This window comes from Prosopis cineraria, unplaced genomic scaffold, assembly GCF_029017545.1.
Source record: "Prosopis cineraria cultivar Desert tree isolate PC_DT_omini unplaced genomic scaffold, ASM2901754v1 PC13, whole genome shotgun sequence".
Classification (NCBI taxonomy): domain Eukaryota; kingdom Viridiplantae; phylum Streptophyta; class Magnoliopsida; order Fabales; family Fabaceae; genus Prosopis; species Prosopis cineraria.
The window spans coordinates 12,346,583-12,367,235 of NW_026555344.1; the positions used below are offsets into that span (position 1 = coordinate 12,346,583).

The 20,653-nt window shown below is 25.3% G+C and overlaps 1 protein-coding gene and 1 pseudogene across 1 annotated transcript; one reads left to right on the plus strand and one right to left on the minus strand.

The window, feature by feature from the left end:
* Nucleotides 1–10,092: 10,092 nt before the first annotated feature.
* Nucleotides 10,093–12,262, minus strand: LOC129291687 (scarecrow-like protein 6). The gene has a single exon (XM_054929168.1). It carries the CDS (start codon nt 12,145–12,147, stop codon nt 10,480–10,482), a length of 1,668 nt encoding a protein of 555 aa, XP_054785143.1. The 5' UTR covers nt 12,148–12,262; the 3' UTR covers nt 10,093–10,479.
* A 6,522-nt stretch (nt 12,263–18,784) lies between these two features.
* The window catches only part of LOC129289905 (beta-fructofuranosidase, insoluble isoenzyme CWINV3-like), a 7,202-nt pseudogene continuing 5,333 nt past the window's right edge, over nt 18,785–20,653 (plus strand).

The window sequence follows — 20,653 nt, forward strand, 5'->3', positions numbered from 1 at the left end:
AAATATTAATGTGTGTGTAAATCTCTCATCAACGAAATAATTTTTTTAATTTATTTTTTCAAGGTTTTATTTTTTTTATTTCTCTCAAATGTGAAATGTTTTTTCATAAATGATATTACTAAGTAGGGTTAACAAGAAATATGCCTCCTAAATTATTACATGAATAACCTCATAGATCCTACACTTAAAAAATGTGCAAAAAAATTTTGCAACTTCTAAATTTCTAACACATAAAACATTATTGTTAAGTAGTAAAAAATAGGTGTTACTTTTTAGACTGTGAGGCCTACTCACACGCTTAGCTAACATGTGAGTGGGTCTCATAACTTGAAAAGTAACAGTCATTTTTTAGTACTTAGTAGCATAGTTTTAAGTACTCAAAAGTTTAAAGTTGAAGAAAGCTTTACACATTTCACAAATTTATAGTTCATAATGTTATTCATCTAATAGTTTAAAGGGTATGTTACTCATTAACTTATTATGTATTATATTACTATAAATTGGATTGTAATATAATACAAAGTTTATACACAGTTTATCTTGTGTATAAGGTAAAGTTAGAGTTGAGCAAGGATGTTTATATTAAAGACAAAAAAAAATTCAAAGTTTATCTTATATTAAAGATGGGTGGAATATATTTATTTGACGCTCAAATATTTACTTATCGGGGAGTTTTCTTGATCTAAAATGTAAGTCATTTTCCTACATTCTTTTAATCATCAAATGCATTTTTCTGGAATACCTCTAGAAAGTGTTTGGATTGGTGCATTGGGTTTTGATTTTTAGATTTAAAATCTTGTATTTTATATCTTACATTTAGAATTCACACATTCAAAATTTTTTTTAGATAGTTTAAAAAATTTTCAAATCAAAAAAAGAGATGAGTTGATATTTAAAACAAAAACAAAAAATTGAAAGTAATAAATTTATCTATATTTTTAAATCGACAAGAGATAAAAATATTTAAAATTATATATGCATCAACAGTAAAAATACAAAGAGAACGAGGTATAGGAGGAATGTAATAAGTGATCAATTTTGATTTGAATTAAATTCAAATTCATAAAATTTTATTTATCTAAATAAGAAATTTGATCTAAATTTAAATTTAAATTCTCATTAATCCAAACATACCATTAATATTTTCTTGGATTAAGGTTACTTTAACTAGTTTTATACCCTTGTAATGCTTGGAAATATTATTCTCTATTTGATTTGAGAAGAATGGAGAGTTCATCTTGAGAAATGGATGAGAAGGGAAGGGAGATTTTGATGAGTTCAATTTAAAAAAAATAGAAATAAAATATAAGAGGAATATAGAAGTTAAAAGAGCAAGGAAAATGAATAAAAGAATTTCAATCTCATTTCTCAAATTTTATTTTCAGTTTAATTCATTTCAAATTTTCTTGGCCTCCCTTCCATAGTTCCATTTCTCTCGAAACAGACAGTTCATAAACTCTTTTTTTTTAATTTGTTCCTTCCATACTGTATAAAGCTGTTTTATTTCAGAATTTATTATCCCATGCATTTTAAAAGTATAAGTGATAATTCATTTTATTTTTATATAAATTATTTTAGAATTTGATGCCCATCCATATTAAGAATATAAATAACTTCCTGTTCTCATAAAACTTATTTTAGAATTTGTCACTATTTAAAAGTATAAAGAATATTTTTCTATTTGAAGATGTGTGATGTACTCATAAATTAAAATTTAGATAATGTATTTTATTTTATAATTTATGATACCTCATATATCAATAATCATTTGTTTTACTTTAATATTTCTTATCCTCATATAGATTAAAAATATAAATAACGCCTTATATTATTTCAGAATATTTTACTCAATACAAATTAAAATTTAAATAAAATATATTCTATTTCATAATTTATTATTCTGAACATTAAAAGCTAATGTAAAAATACAGAAACAAAATAATATGTTAAATAATATAACAATATATAAATATAACGACTTGTTATATTTATAATTTTTTGATATGTGCATATTAAAAACATAAAGTAAATTTTATTCGTAATTTATTAGCTTGTGCAAAATAAAAAGTATAGATAACAAAGTGTTCTAATTTAGAATATTTCTACCTTATGTATATTGAAAGATGAAAAATAAGTCGTTGTAATTTTAGAATTCTTATTCATGCACATATTTAGAATATAATTTAAATATTATTTCATTCTATAATCTTTCAGTCGTGCAATTTAAAATCGAGATATCAATTTGTTATATTTTACATTTTTTTGGTAAATATTATATTTTATAAATTGTTATCTTCATGCACACATAATGAATTAGAAGTTATTTTAATGACAACTTCTTTTTTTTTTTGCAATTTATTATCTTATTCTTGTACAAACTAAAGTTACAAAAAAATATTTTATCTTCAATTGGTTACTTTGTAAATATTTAAAATATAAGAAATAAATTATTTTATTTAGAAATTTTGTTATGCATAAATTAAATTTTAAAAAATAAATTTTCTACTAAGTTATATATATATATATATATATATACTCTCTCCATTCAAAATATAAGATATTTTTTAAGGAGTTGGATGTTTAAAAATATAAAGTATTTTTAATCTTTTGAGGTGTAATCATTGTCTTTTTTTTTAAGTGTCCCTATTAATAATGACATTATATTTATTATAGGAATAAATATGAAAAGATAGAATTAGTTAAAAAGTAAGTAACTTTTTATTATAAGGTAAAATTTGATAAAAAAATACCTTATATTTTTAAATAAAAAGAGTATATATTATAATTTATATAAATTAAATTTATAATTTTGTTACAGACTTGACACCCTCTTTTTTATGTTGCCCCTTACTTTTACTCTGTCTTTTAGTTTGAGTTTCGCACAAACGTTTTTCCTTTGTGGGTCCCACATTTTTCCTTCTTCCAACCATACATTTTTTATAGAAACAAAACATAAATAAAATAAAATAAGGAAAAATATTTTTATGAGTTTAATAATCAATTACTTATTTTGGTTATTTAATAATCACTTTGATCTCTTTCATTAAAAATAAAAATATATGATTAACCATAATCTGTTCAAGAACTTCAACAATTGTTTCCACAATCAAGGTCTCATTGGAGTCTTGAATTTTTATATACTCCTTTGTATGGTCGATTTATTTTAGTTTATTTTATGAAAAATTACTTATTTTTTAAATAAAATATTTTTATGAGTTTTTATAATATTTGTTTAAATATTTGAAAATAATCAAAATTTGAAGGAAAAAAGTATATTTTTAATTATTTTAAAAAGCTAATTTGATACGGTAAATGAAAAAGAGAGTTTTAAAGAGGTAAATAAGAGAAGATACCATGAAATTTTAAAATAGTATAATAATAAATATTTTTTAGAACAAATAAGAAGATATTATAAAATTTAAAAATAATGATTAATAATTATTTTTTTATTGTTTTAACTAAAGTCTAAACATAAAATAATTTCATCTTTTTATAAAATTTCTATAATTTTTTTAAATTTTAAAATATTTAAAAATTATTTTTAAAAAAATTAAACAAACGAGTCCAATATAATTCTTAAATAATCTAAATTACCCAATTAAACCTTGATACAGTACAATGCATGCATGCGGATTATAAAATTCAAGAAACAAAATAAACAAAGCAAATCACATCAGATTAGTCACATTAATTAATACGTTCATTAAATATGATTGATGAATATTAAGCGATACTTTGGAGCATGTAATTAATGCGCACTTCAGTTTCTAACATTTAATTTCATTGTCGTGTAAGACCAGAAACCCCGATCAATCAACTAACGTACAAATAATTATGGAAAAATTAGGCATAAGTCTGGTAGGGCATACTTATTTGTAAATAAATTGCATAAAATTTAAAAACTACAGTTAAATCCCTTAAAACTCAAGTGTAATTTAAATTCGAGGTATAAAGACATTATTATCCCTATTAAAATTACTGTATTTACAATTATAAAATATTAAAGTGTGAGTTATAAATTACTGATATGGTTGTGAACAATTAATGTTAAACTTTGTTAGCAACACATGACTGATTTAATTATTAAATACTTAAATTTATTATTATAAAATATTAAAATGATAGTTATAAATTACTGATAATGTAATTGTATATAATTAGTATCAAACTTATAATGTAAGATTAATTTAATTATAAATATATGAAATTACAGTTATAAAAAGTTTAAATATAATTGTAAATTATTGACAAAATTATTGTAAATTATTTGATTGATGTAATGTATTTTTTATGAGGGCATTATTATCTTTGTATCTCAATTTTAAATTATACTTAAGTTTCAAAAGATATGGCTGTTATTTTTAAATTTCGTAAAATTTATTGTAAATAAGTTTATTTTATAGGACCTATATGTAGTTTTCTCAATAATTATTCAATGCATAAACTTATAATCAAAGTGTTCACATTGACTCATAATTATCTCAGCAGATCAGACAATTCACAATTGAGCCGTGTTAGAGGGTTGCCTATTAATCCACTTTAGCAGTGACATTAATTGACTAATCATTCCACCAAATGAAGTCTTGTTTTAATTAATGCGTGTCGTGATCGTAAGCAATTAATTTTTTTTTTTTATCTTGTTCTGTTACGCTGACATTAAAAAAATTATTATGCGCTGTTAGGTTTGTTAGAACAGTAGTTATGTAAAAAAAAAAAAAATTGACCAGGCTAAAACAAAGTGGAAGGAACTAGATTCATTTAACTTAGTTGAGGGCTAGAATCTCATCGATTGAAAACCAATATATATATATATATATATATATTTTTTTTTTTTTTGTTGTCCTATAAGAGCTAGTTAACTACTTCCTCAACCCTGAAATTAGAAAACATTTTAAAGGAATTGGCGTTTCAAAATATAAATATTTTAAAAAAATAAAATTTTATTAATATTATCCTTTCTATTATACTCTTTTCTTTTCAAAATATAAACAGTTTTTTAAAAAAATTTACATATCAATAAAGTTTTCATTCCAAATATATATATATATATATATATATTTTTTCCTCTTATGCCTAGTCCCAATTATTAATATACTTCATAATGAATAGAAGATATACATAAAGATCTAAATTAATAAATGTAAGGGATAAAATGAAAAAAAAAATTTGTATGTACTAAATTACTTATATTTTAAATTAAAATTAGTTAAGTAAAAATGCTTATATTTTGAACTGAATGAAGTATTATTTACACACATATGTGAAGAAACCAAGGCTAATAACTAGCTCCCTTTCCATTATGTTATCTTACTTCATTAAAATTTTGTCATAAATAGAATATTAAATTAAAGATATTTTTAGAAGTTTATATTTTTTATTTTAAAAAATAAAATTATATATAATAAAATAAAATTTTTAATGTCATTATAAAATTTTATATAATAAAGTAAAATTTTATATTAATTATTTTTAATGTCATTCTTATATAATAAAATTTACAATATGTCTAGTTGTTAATAAAATAACCTAACATGACTATAAATTAATAACAATATAAATTATAATTTGTCAAACATAAACAGATCTTGGTTAACTTAAGTATGAATAGGCTCAATAATATTTGTATTTGCATCTATAGCTATCAACATATTTGTAAGAAAATGGTCCCACATAATATTATATATCTATGAAGGGTCCAAAAATAAAGTTAGATAATATTTTAAAATATTTTAACCCTTTTTTATACTTTCTCTGTTCAAAAATATAAGGTATTTTTTGACGAGTTAGATGTTAAAAAATATAAAGTATTTTTTATTTTTTCAGGTGTAATCATTAACTTTTTTTTCAAAAGTACCCTTATTAATAATGATTTTATATTTATTATAAGGTGTTTAATAGAAGTAAATATAAAAAGATAGGGTTAATTTGAAAGTATGAAACTACTTTATTAGAGGGTAAAATTCGATTAAAAATACTTTATATTTTTTAATGACTAGAATATTAGGTATTTATCCGTCTTATTTTTTTTAAAATCATTTTGATTCTTGACTTAACTCTAGTTTCTAACTCAATGGCAATTCAACTCTTCTCTAACTCAGCTCAACTATAAAAATAATTTTTTGATTCAAATGAACTATAGTGAATCCAGTCAACAATTTAACTAGTTCAACCATTCTGGCAAGGTTATCAAAACCATGACAAAGTAAAAAAAAAAAAAACAGAAAGAGGGAACAATGTTAATAACATGTAAATTCTTTAGTTTTTCTTTTTATATTATAACTGCAGCATGTTTCCTCACACTAAATAAAATTTAAAGAAAGTAATGAAGTTGGTGCTCCATGCCCATGATTAAATTTTAAACAAACATTGCCAAATGTATCAAATAGGAGTATCATTCTTTAATTGAATAATGAATTAACAATTAATAATAAAATAATTTAGAGTGTGCCTTATTGTCCATGGAGTTGGTGTGTTTGTCATTATTTTATATTAAAATAAATTGCATAAAGTCTAAGATAAGTTGTATGGTTCATAATGCATAAATAATAAAAATTCTTTATAAATTTTATAATTTTTACAGATAAATATTTTAGAAAAAAAAATTGCAATTACAATGAGAAACCAGACGTGTCTCTCATGCAACATGACCTCAATCATTAAATATTTTGATTATTATCATTAATAATTGTGCTTTGTGAAAGTAGCAAGTAAATGAGAGGCTTCCAAGGTTAAACTAATTTGTGTGTAGGCCCCACATAAAGAAGACCCCATGTGATTTCATTAGCAGAAGCATTAAAAAATAATTATAATAATTGATAATTATAATAATTAGAAGGACAACTTTTTGTTCAGCGTGTGATCACTTGAAAACGCAAGTTGGCGTGCCTTAATATAATGGGATGATGCATATAGTCCTAAAAATATTCAACCATAATAATATAATAAAATAATATGGAAAATTTGAAGGGGAAAGCTGAAATTTAGAAAACAAATAAAATTGTAAATAAAAACGGCTGACGAAAATTAGCCTAGTTCCAAACAACTCCCTCTGGCCCTACTGCCCTAGTATAGGCTTTTAACCAATTTCACATTTATTAAAAAAACATGATATTTCTATCTTTAAAATTGTTTTAGCAATTAATACGCATAATAAATTATTTTTCAAAAATTTAAAAAATAATAAATAAATAAATAAATAAGATATAAAATAAAAAATATTATTAATATTAATATACTAAATTATACTTCATCTATTTTTTAATATAAGAGTATTTTAATTAACTCACACAGTTTAAAAAAATTAAATTATCATGATAATTTATTTAAAATTGAAATGTTTGGACTCAAATTATCTTATAATTAATGTTTACCTTTTCCCTCTGATTTAGTTATACTATTCATTTATGACAGACAATTTGAAAAAAAAATATAATTAATTTTTCTTGAAATTTGTAGTTCTGCTTATAATAACAAAACAAAGAAATATAAGATAGTTTCTCTTATATTTAAAAATAAAGTAGACCTTCATTTTAATTCATAAGATACTTTTAAGCAAAATTATACATACTAATAAAATTTATTAAATATACTTTATAATTTTATTTTTTAAGATAAAAATATAATTTTTAAAAATACTCTTAATTTAATACTTCATTTATAAAAAAATATCGAAGATAGATAATATATAAAAAGAGTGAATGATATTTTGAAAAAAATATCATTAATAAAATATTATTTTTATCAAAGCATCGTATATTTGAGATACTGAATCTCTCTCAAAATTATTTTATAATTTGGGATGGAGGGAGCAATATATAAATAGAAAATGTAAATTTGGCTCTCCGATGTATTAAAAAAATAGAAAATATAAATTTATATATCATTATAATTTATAAACAGTGCAATTTTTTTGCTAAGTTATATATGTACAAATCTTTTTATTTTTATTTTACTAAGCTAAGATAACTAGACCAAACCAACCACTTGAATCGGAAATTGATCTCCTATCTAGTCCAATGCAATGGAAAAACGAGGAGAAAGCTGAGCAAATTAGTCTTGAATTGATCAAATTGGTGAATCAAATATTCGAAGCGGCATTGGAGAAATTTGATGAATTTTTTTAGATAAATTTTCCTTTTTACCCCCTTATTAAGTATTGATAAAAAACACATTATTAATACACACACTTAATATAGATAAAATTAAAATACTTATTAAATTTTTATATGCAGTCAATGAATTTTAAAAAAATTATTTTGTTGAAACATATTAAAAATAATTCATAAATAAAACTGTAGGCCATATTTATATTAATATATTAAGATTCTTTTTGTATTTAGGTAATGTTTGAGTGTGTTTTTTTTAAGATAGAATGGGATAAGATGGGATGGTTAAAAGCTTTATATTATTATTTGAAAAAAAAAATTAAAAGAGAGTTCGAATAACTTGGGATGGCCTTCCAAGCCATCACATATCATCTTAAACTCATTTTTGTTGAATCTCTAATTTAGGAATCGATAATGGAATGATATGATATAAGTAATTTTCTTATAAAATTATCCTTATCCTTCTCACCCCCACTCATTCTTTCACTCTCTTTTACCTTAAAATTGAAAAAAAATATATTTAATTTAAATATATTAATTTTATAATTATTCTTAAATAATGATTAAATAAAATTATTATTCCTTTAATAGAACTCCCCAACAATGAATATTCCATTCCATTCCATTCCACTCCACTTCACTCTACCACATCTCATTTCATTAATGATTATTTCTTGTGTTCCATCCTATACTCTCAAGCATGTCCTCAGATATTAGAAATCAATATTTCAAGCAAAAAATATTCATGTATTGATTTTGAGCTTGAGGTCTGCTATAAAACATGCATAAGAGTTAATAGGCCAAAAATATATATTTAAAATTAATAATAAAATATTTATGGCTGACTACAAAAATAATAGACATTATTAATTTCAACTATTTTTAACATTCAATGGTTTGGAAAATATAAATTAATAATATTGACGTTAAATTTGTGTTAAAAAAACCTCCATGGTTTAACTAAAAAGAACCTTAGAAAAAAAATTTTAAAAAAAGTCTAATAATAGTGATACGACGGAAAATAAAGCATATAAAAAAAGTCCCTTTTCACTGGATTAACATATTTCCTGTGTTCTCTCTATTCCTTTCACAAACTTCACTTTCAAGGCTTTCAGACTTTTTAAAACGAGTTATGTCAGCAGCCGTTTCTTTTTTTTCTTTTTTTTTATCTATTTCTTTTTTCCAGAGCAGAATGATATAAATCCACCAATTTCTAATGATTGTTGTGTTCCAACAAAGAGCAGTCAACATAATAAGTAATTAATTGTTTCACGGTGATATATATATATATATATATATATTTATGGTATATATATACATATATACATATATTGAAGTCGTCCCCCATTTTTTTGGCAAGAAAAAAGCTCTCATGGTGATATTGAACATTTTCTCACTCAATCCATTGCACCAAGACATTGATACAGACAAGTCCAGATTCACAAGTTCTCATTTCTTGTCAGAATTATTACCTCTATTTTAATGATTACTTCAAATTCTTAATTACATTACCCTCCACCTCTATCTCTCCGATATATAAATTTATATGCAATTGCCTCTCACAATTTTCACCATGGAAAAACCCCCTTTTTTACTATAAATTTTATAGTATAGAGGAAGATTATTTGTTTTGAATATATTAACACTGCACTTTTATAATTTGTTTCCATTACCTTTTACCCCCATTAGATGCTAGTAAAGTTAAAAACTTGTTGATTTTTTAAAAAGAATTAATAAGATTTAAGATTTTTCTTAATCTAGATAAAACATGCTCAAAATAACTTACAAATAAAACTAGAAAGAATATACATCTCAAAAGTGTTTTTCCATTACCACCAAAACCATGGATTTGATAATTTCCAACATAAAACCAAACACAAACTAAACTATATTAAAATGGAAGTGTGATGAAAATTAGAGGTAGGTGTCAATGATGAACCAACAAAATAACCCTATTGAAAAGACTAATAATAATAATTAAAAAAACTGATAAAATCAGTGCCTCCATTGATTTATAGTCCAACTTTTAGAACATACAGAGTTCTTTGCTTCCAAAGCAATTTGCTTTAAGGTCAAGACTACATAAAAAAGTCACCATCCAGGAGATGGATGTGGGAAAAGGCATAGATGATGCCCGGATTCAAAGTGGAAAATGCTAGAAAAATACATAATAATAGGAACTGTACAATGCCATCCCATCCATTTAACAAAAGATTTGGAGGTGTTGAGTTGATTGATAGCATAACTAAGAACCTAAATTACATGAACAATTAGTAGCACTGAGAACAACCACAGACAATAGGACTCAGAAAAATAAACTAAATGAGTAAGTCATGAAGCACCTTTGAAAGCATATTACTGATTCAGCTACTGCTCAGCATCTCCAAGTTGAAATAGAGATGAGTTCCTTCCTCTGCCAGCATAAGGTAAGAGAAGAATGCTTCCTATCCACTTGGAATCCCCTCACAGCCGCCCTCTGCACCAAGCACTCGGCTTGAGCTTCTGTAGAGTTACTGAATGAGAAGGGAGAGAACCCAGATGAGAGAAGTAGGCTCCTCCATGGGGCAAACTTTCCCCTGCATTGGTGGCGACCTAGTATGATCTTCTCGATGGCCGGTTGGACAAAGTGCCTCTCAATCTTTTGGAGGACATCGAGGTTCACGTTCACAGCATCCAGGGATTCAAGCAAGGCTGAGTAAGATTGAAGGGCATGGATTAAACTGTGGGGGAATGGGACATCGATTCGATCGCAGCTTCTATCCAAGGTGACCACAATTTTTGGCATGAGTTGCTTTACAAAGCGAAGGGCCACAGGAAAGGATGGAGGGTAATTTGAGAAACAAGAAACAGGCAAATTCACAGCAATTGCTTCTGAATCGGGGAATCGACTAGGAAGGGGCCAGGAAGTAGAGTTTAATGATTCAATGCTCATAACATTAAGCTCAAAGGATATGTTGATTTCTTTGGCATATTGTTTCAAGTGGTCTCGGGTAAAATTGAGCTCAAATTCATCACAGGTGGATGGGGATACAATTGCAGTAACTTTCAGGGAAGGTGCACCACCATTCCTCAAGGCCAGCTCTTGCATGAAAGAAGCCAATTGCACTCCAAACCCAATATCAAAATCAATAATGTGAATCCTCTCAAAACTCTCCACAGCCTCAATGAGCGCTTGATTACAAGTAAAATTAGCAAACTGAATGACTGGAGATATATCAGAGAATGACTTATAAGCTCCAATTTTGAATATGAAACTGATGGGCGAGAAAGCCAATAAGCTTTGCCCATTTGAATGCAGCAGTAACTGCAAGGCTTCCTTCATATAGAATGCAGCCCTCTGAAATGGCTTACCAATAGGGGAGAGCTGGTGATTGAGCCGCGCCAATATCCCTTGCGCATTTACCGGGTTACCGGCTTCGATATGCTCCGCAGCCTTGAAAATCATTTCAATTATAGTCTGCTGGAGCTCTTGAGTTGCGAAATCATCCCCTGCAGAGCTCACCTTCTGCTGTTTCAATGGTGGCTCAATTAAGGATTGCCATTGATGGTGCACATGTTGAGTGTTCATAGGAAGCTGCAATTGCTGCCTCCTAGCCAATAGCTCTTGCCCCGAATCCAATACCGCACCCTTCGGCACCTGATAGCCTTGCCCAATTGTGTCACAAAGAAGCCGTTTTGCTTGAGGCTGAGAATAAACTTGCTGCTCTTGCAATTGTGGGTATGACAGTGGCATAAAGAAAGATGGATTCTCAGAGAATTGGACTTGATTCCGGTTTAACTTGTCTTCGACCGATGAACTTACTTGCGCCTGAGAATTGAACACCAATGGAGAAGATGACATCATCAGAGGATTGGTTGCTGAAGCCGAGAAAATGGGTTCTGAAGTGCTATGACTGATTATGTTCCCACAAGTTACAGGTTCAAGCTCAAACCCTTGATCTACCACCCCAAAACCTCCATTGAAATCCACCATATGAGACCCAGCACCACTGCTCTGCAAGATATTGTTCAATCCCGAAGATGGGTCTTCAATATCGCCCATGATTAGTCTCAGAATAGACTGATCTTGACCTGGGGATTCAGACAACACAGCCTCCCAATCCTCCACCGGCAGAGCACATTTCTCGGCGGTGGACGTGTCTAAGGCCGCCTGGGATGGGTTTCAGAGGCCGTCGCGGCGGCGCCGGTGGTTGTGCTATTCGTTGAGCAACTTCCGTCGCCGCCTCCACCTCCGCCGCCCTTGCTTGCGGCGCTATTGCTTCCACGAGAGGCCATTGTTGAGGAGGAATTCGGAGGGCTTGGGCTTCTTCTGGCGTCGAGAACAGAGGTGGGCTCAGTGCCCACATAGCAAATTTTCTCGCCGCCGGTCCACTTTCCCGGTGGTGGCTGATGATGCAGAAGAGGCAAAGGAAACGAATCTGAAGAAGCAAAAGAAGAAAACTCAAACACCCCCTTCCCTTGAAACTCCTCAAAAGGCAAGGGCATGGCCTTCATCTAACAAAACCAAACCAGAAAGATTCGCACACCACAAAACAAACCCCACAAGAGACTCCAGCTTTTCAAGAAAGCATCTTTCTTCACAACCACAAAGTAATTTGAAAATGGGTTTGGTCTGGGTTACAAATCTAGGATCTGGGCTTAGAAATTAAGCGGATTTGAACAGAGAAAAGGATAGGAAAATTCTGAGATAGTGAAGAACACTGACACTTGAAGCAGATGGCAGAGTCAAAGAGCGAAATCTCAGGATAGTTCGTGGGTAAGTTGCTTGTGAGTCGGCAAAAAGCAAGAGGATGAGAAGAAATCCATTAATGGTGGGATTGAGCGTAGGGATGGATAGAAGAAGAAGGAACTTGCAATGGGGTTTTCTTTCTTTCTTTCTTCGGACCCCAAGCTCTCTCTCTCTCTGTTGCTTGTGTTCTGTGGGGAAGGATGCGTGCAGCGTATAAAAGTGGTAAAGTGGTCTCTTCTCTCTTACTGGCTTGGTTTCTCTCTCCAACTCTGCTCCTTCAACTTTTTTAAATAATAAATTAATTTTATTTATTTATATTTATTTTAAAAAAATTTCCGTCCGGTTGGCAGGATTTCTGTGATGAGTGATGACTTCATTGTGTTATCGCAGCAGCAGGCTTACTTGCAGCGCGTGGGCCCAGGCCCTCTTATCATTTTTCAATGTATCGTCAATATTTAATGGTAATATTTGTATAATTATATAATTAAATTTAAAAGCGATTAAAATTAGTTAATGTTTTCATTTTATAAAAAAAAAATATTAGAATAGTTTAAAGTTACTTTTTATTCAAGTTCTTAATCTCTAGTTCTCAAGTCTAAAATTTCATTCTGATTCTTGTTATTAGATACTCCTTGATATAAAAGATTGATCATCCTTGATATAAGTTACTTTTTTTTTTTTAACTTCATTCATAAGTCATTTTACTTTTTTAAATAAAAAAATTTAAACTTTATTAGCCCTATTTAAAAATTTTATAAATTTTTAACATTATTTTTATTAAATATATTTACTTTAAAATAAAATACTTTAACATTTAATAAATTTTTTTACATTCAATAAAAGTAAAATAGTAAAGGTAAATATAAGAATAATTTTTTTTCATATTATTCACATTTAAATTTATTAATTATGAAAGAGAATGTAATGTAAATTTAAAATTCTTTTCATTTAAATATAAAAAAAATTATTATTTTATTCTTTTTTAAATAAAATTAATTATGATAATTAAACATGCTTTATAATAAAAAAGGAGGAAGGATGTGTGTGTGTGTGTATAACTGTTTGCTCCAGAGCTACTTGAGACGGCGTGATTGATCACATTAAATAACAAGTGCTTTTGAATTAATTTATGCAAATGCTAAATTAATGAGACTTAATCAATACAATGCCACATCCATAATGAAAATTATAAGCATTTTTATAAATGTTTTTTAAATGCAAAAATATGTTTTAATTTTGGTAAGCTCTTATAATCTAATTCGCTTAGATTTTTATGCACCAAGTAAAAAATTCATTCCATAAAAAATAATAGATTTTCTATAATTTTCATAAGTTTTGGGTTTGGACTGTAGTTATAACATTCAATTTTAAATATTATGTTCGAGACACGTCTTTATAGGTCTTATATCCAACCTTAGACTAAAAGGATCCATATATAATTTTTCGAGATATTAAATAGTTATATTTTTATAAATCTCTCTATCACATGTATAAATATTTTTTTTTCACTTGCTAGTTAATATTAACGGCTGATTTTTTTAATTTAATTTAATAAAAAGAAGTGATTTTGATAAAGTTACATTGATTGTTGGGAAATTTTAACTCTTAAGTTTTAACATGATGGGTTGTTAAAAAAAAAATTCACCTTATTTTAATAAGCTAATCAAAATCAATTATTAAAATAAGTTGTAAATAAATTTTCTTCCAATAACCCTTCATATTAAGCTTCTCTCAAGAACTCCCTCACCTAGCTTAATCAAAATCATTTTGTTTTTGTTAATACTAAACAATCGGATCCTAGATATTCATTTTTTTCCCTAAACCCCTAAGTATTCATAACTTTAATAGGTTAATAGATAAATATTTTCAAGGTAACCAATATATAGTAATTAATAATTAATAATTAATAAGTTTACCTATAGCATGTCAGGCAAAAAAAGTTTCCCTTATGCATGATTTTATAGGATTTATGTTTTGAAAAAAGGAAAATAATGTAGAGGTGCCACTCTCATAGAACAGATTTATTTACAAATAAATTTTATACAATTCAAAAATTACAATCAAGTCCCTTAAAATATGAGTGTAATTTAAAATTAAACTATAAAGATAATAATATTCTTATTAAACATACATTACATCAATCAAATAATTAATTCATAACTATTTTATTATCAATTTATAACTATGATTTTAATTTTTTATAGCTATAACTTTATATATCAAATAATTAAACAATTATATGTTACTAATAAAGTTAAAGCATTAATTATTTATAACTAATTTATCAAAATTTATAACTATAATTTTAACTTTTATAACAATAACTTCACATATTTAATAATTAAATTAATTAATTAAATAATTATATATATAAAGTTACAGTTATAAAAATTTAAAATTATACTTATAAATTATTGATAAAATAGTTATAAATTATTTGACTAATGTAACTTTATATATATTTAATATGGTTATTATTGTCTTTTTATCTTAATTTCAAATTACACTCAAGTTTCAAGTGATTTAGCATAAATTTTTTAAATTTTATAAGACTTATTTATAAATAAACTTACTTTACAAGATTTATATGTAATTTTTCCTTTTAAAAATTCATAAATCATAATCCTTGCATGCATGCTTTCCCTTTTGGAGTTATCTCAGATAAATTTTATAGACATTTTTTTTTGAAAACCACAATATAAACATTTATTTAAGAATGCCTATTTTCTTAGTATTTTCCATATTAATGTCAACTATCCGGTCAAAAAATCAGGGGCACTTCAATCAGCTTGACATGCATCAAATACTTTTGATGTTGTTTTTTTGTTTTTTCGTATTCACTTTTAATGCATATTTTTCTCGTATCTGATAAGCATAAATAAATTTAACTTTTAAAGTTTGTCATGTTATGCATTAATGTGAGAAACAAAATCATTTAGAAAGTGAATACAAATACAAATATTAAATAATTTTATAATTCTTGTGTAATATTTGTATAAGATGTTTTTAATGATATATAACATGAACCAACAAGTAGCTAGTCCCTCATAATAAAGTAAATAAATGTTCAAATCTTATTAAAAGATATACCCACATTTTATTATGTAACAGTGTCTCGAACTAAATTACACAAGTACTTAATATATATATATATATATACACATATATATAACAAACTTACTTCTTCCATTAAAAAATATAAAATATTTTTAATTTTTTAAAATGTAATCATTATTTTTTTTTCAAAAGCATTTTGATTGAATAAATTATTTTATATTTATTTTAAAGTAAAACACCCCTATTAAATTAAAATAAATATAAAAAATATGATTAATTTAAAGATAAATAATTACTTTATTGAAGTAAAATTTAATTAAAAATGCACAAGTAATGGATGGAGTAATTGTTGATAGTATCAAAAATATAAATATAAAAGAAATGCGCATTTTAATCATTCATCTTAATGAAATTTACTAATAATATATCCTGAAAAGAAATTATATTTTCAGGCCAAAAAAAATAGGAAATTATATTTTTTCTCTATTATGATAACATAATAATTTACATATAAACTGTGATGTGATAGCAAAACACAATGCAAAAATCATAAGGCCGTTTTAGCATTTTTCACTTTAAAAGACTTTCCAATTATTTGTCAATGTGGCTTATAGTTATCTCATAGTCATTATTTACAACAAATTATAATTGGATTAAAGGGCACATTTGTCTTAAAAGTTTTTTGCCAAGTGCAACTGATATTCTTAGCCTTTGATTGGTACAATATAATTTCAGAAGTTTAAAAAAGATGTTATTTCACCCTATATTAATATTTGATCAACATTGATTATTAGTTAAAAATTCTAACTAGAGTTCAAGAGTAATTTTGCCTTGAAAGTTTTTTTCAAAAAGCAATTGATACCTTAAACCTTTTATTAGCATAATGTTTGTGGATTATCAATGATTAAATCAAGAGAAAAATTTAACAACCCAATATCATTATTAAAAATAGTTTATATCTCTAGATTTTGATAAAAGGTCTTAGCTGATGTTGTTTCAATGCATAATCAACTCTACACTAAACATTTCATAGACTTTTTTTTTTTTTTTAAGTTTAGACTTACCCTTATTTTGCTCATGAACAGTTCTCAACTTGCACAGGCTTAAATACATGTTTGTTTGGATTGCCCATAAGCATAATATACTGGCTTGAATTTCTATTTAAATCATTCAATATAATTTAACCTAAAATTTTCTTCTAATAATTTTGGGTTACAACAAGTTGTGTTGAATTATTTTATTTAAAAGTTGATAACTCAAAAATATTACATAAATAAAAAGTTTAGAATACTAATTATTTTTTCAAACAAATTTTAGGGGTAAAAATACTCTTTAACATTCAAAATAATGCTCAACATTGGTCAAAGGTTATTATAATGTGATATTATATTATTTTTAAAACTTTTAAAATAACATTGCACTATCAAAAATTAAGATAGCAATTGCACTTAGCAAAAACCTTCGGGTGCAGGCCCATTAAAATCCCATCTCATCAATTATAATAAGTTATTAATTTATTATTGATATTTAATATGGGAAGATTTAGTTACTCAATCTAATCCACTTAATATATTTTTATCCAATCAAATTAAAACAAATATATTTTAAAAATTAATAATATTGATATTTAATAATAAACATTTATTATAAAATAAATAATATATAAATTTATAAGTCTTGATTTAATTCAATACAATGTGATTAAGTGTGTAAGGTTTTTTTTTAATTTAAAATATATTTTGCACACGGTATGCAAGTATTTATTGATTATTGACTTACTAACATACTAAATATGGGTTTTTCAAATTTTTTTTGATGTTATGAATTTTAAAAAATATTCATTTTCGTCGAAAAAATAGAATATAGAAGCAAAGGTTAAAAAAAAGTATAGATAAATAAAAAATAAATAAAACATGTGATAAAAAAACAAACTGTATATCACAATAAAATAAAGGAAGAATAACAGTTACGTCTCAAAATATTAAATTAATAATAGTTAAGTTTCTAATAAAAATTTTTAAAAAATAAGTATTTGATATCAAATGTAATTCATCAAGTATAATATAAATTTTTATTTGTAAATTTTTAAATTAATATTTACAACTCATTTATTTAAAAATTTTATTAGAATCTAACTGTTATTGATTTAATTTTGTTGGGACCTAACTATTACTCTCTCCAAAATAACTGAAGCCTATCACAATCCCAATGGGATATATGCACACTCTTGAGGGGCAACATGTTCTTTTCTATTCGATTTATCTTTTAGATCAGTGAAAATGGTTTTCCTTTGTCCTTTGTAGTTTTTTTTTTTTTTTTAAGGAATCACGTTTAAGGTGCTCTAAAAAAAGTATTATAATAAGATCTCATAAATTTTACATCAGATATTATTTTATAAAAATATGTATATATTTTTGTTAAAAGTTAAATCTTAATTTATAATTTTTATTAAAATATGCTTAAAAATTTAACCTTTAATAACATATCCTTCTTTTATAAAACAATACTCCCTTCGTTAAAAAATATAAAGAATTTTTTAAAAAGTTGAATATTAAAAAATGTAAAGCATTTTTAGTCTTTTCAGATATAATTATTGTTTTTTTTAAATGTTCTCATTGATAATGACTTTATATTTATTGTAGGGTGTTTAATGGAGATAAATATAAAAAAATAATATTAATTAAAAAATAAATAATTATTTTATTAAAAATAAAATTTAATTAAAAATATTTATATTTTTTTAAACAGATTGAGTATCATATAAAGCAAAATAACAATTTTTAAGATTTTTAGATTTTTCTTTCTTTCTTTCTTTTTTTCTTTTCTGCTTTAATGAAGGGGATTTTAGATTCAACATTGTGAGCCTGGCATCGAGCATGTAGATTATGCCATCATGGTGAATCTCAACAACGCGCTGTTAAAGAGCGTGACTTCTGGATGGTCTTTCCTTTTCTGAAATGTTTTTGCAGGGCGACCGACCAATGAGACTGGGGAGTTGCGTTTCTCTCTCTTCTCTCATTCCCCATTCTGCCCTTCCCTTATTTTATTATTATTTCTGTGACTCACTTTATTTTTATGAGAGACTTGCATACAAAGACTTTAAAAAGTTTACAAATAAAGATTAATACAAAATAAATTTAACAATAATTTATTTTTATTAGTTTTAATTATAAATAATTTTTTAAGAGATTATTAAATGTAATTCTTCTTATTTTTATTTTCATGTGCAGATTTTTTGTTGAATATATTGTGTTTTATGTGTAGATTTTCTGCACTTTATTTATGCTGCACAATCGTCTTATAAGGAATTCAGATTAGTTTAAATTTATTTTAAAAGGTTAAATTAATTAAATATTATTTTTAAATGAATTATTAAAGTGACCAGAAAACTAATTATTAAAATTTAAAGTAGTAAATTTTTGGTCTACATTAAACCTAGATGTGTAGAAGATTTAGAACATATATTAACATTACCTTGATCGAAACTTTTTTTTAAATAAAACCAATACACCACTTCATTCATGATATTCAATAAGACTAAAATATGTATGTGCATATATATACACATTTGTATAGTATATATCAAAGAAGCATGTGAAGCTATGAATAATGTAGCTACCTATATATGACTTTATATCATGCAGCATTCCACCCTATATTTTGTATTTTTGCTTTATTTTGTGCAGTTTCAATGTGATAAAGATGTCAAACTCAGTGATATAAAATTAAGCTACATTATTCAAACATTATAATTATAGGTCATATGACATTTCGTACATATATAGCAGCCTGCCACTTTTCTCCTCGTTAGTAATTATAATTTGTTTGACTTTAATGGAGATATAATATTAAGTGATTAAAAAATATTAAATTAAATTTAAATACTTCATTCGTTAAAAAATATAAAATATTTTTAATTAAATTTTATATTTAATAAAATAGTTACTTATTTTTAAATTAATTTTATTTTTTTATATTTATCCTTATTTAAAAGAGTGTTTCACCCTAAAAAATATAAAATAATTTATTTAATAGGGAGATTTTTGAAAAAAAAATGATTACATATTAAAAGACTAAAATATTTTATATTTTTAACATACAACTTCTTAAAATTTATTTACATTTTTTAATAGAGAAAATAATAATTAAAAGATTTAAAAATTTTAAATAAGGGTTAAAGGTTCTTGAGTGAATTAATTGGTTTAGAAATTGGTTTCTCTTATTCCACGATTTGCAACTCTCAAAACAAGAATTTGTAAATGAAATTCACTAATTTATATAAAAATAACCTAGTCAAATACTTCCTTTGATTCATCCCAAATTATAAAACAAATTTAAAAGAATTTTATTATTCTAAAATATAAGATAATTTAAGAAAAATAAAATTTTATTAATAATACTTTTTTAACATTACACTTTAAAAAAATTAAAATAATATTATAACGTAATGATTAAATGTGTAAGAATATTTTTAAATTTTATAGTTTTGCTTTGAAAAAGTAAATTTGTAAAATATTATTATTATGTTTTATTGTTATGAATAATATTACATAAAATTATTTTATAATTTAGAATGGAAACCCTATATCATTATTTATAAATTGTTTTCTATCACAAATTAACAAATCTTAGTAGCAAATTCGTGTTTTGAATCTACAATTAAACCTCTACCTCAATATTAGAGCATAACTTACTAGCTTGATTTTAATAATTTACAAACTGCCACGAGAGCAATAAAATTGTAGTTGTTTTACATAGCCGC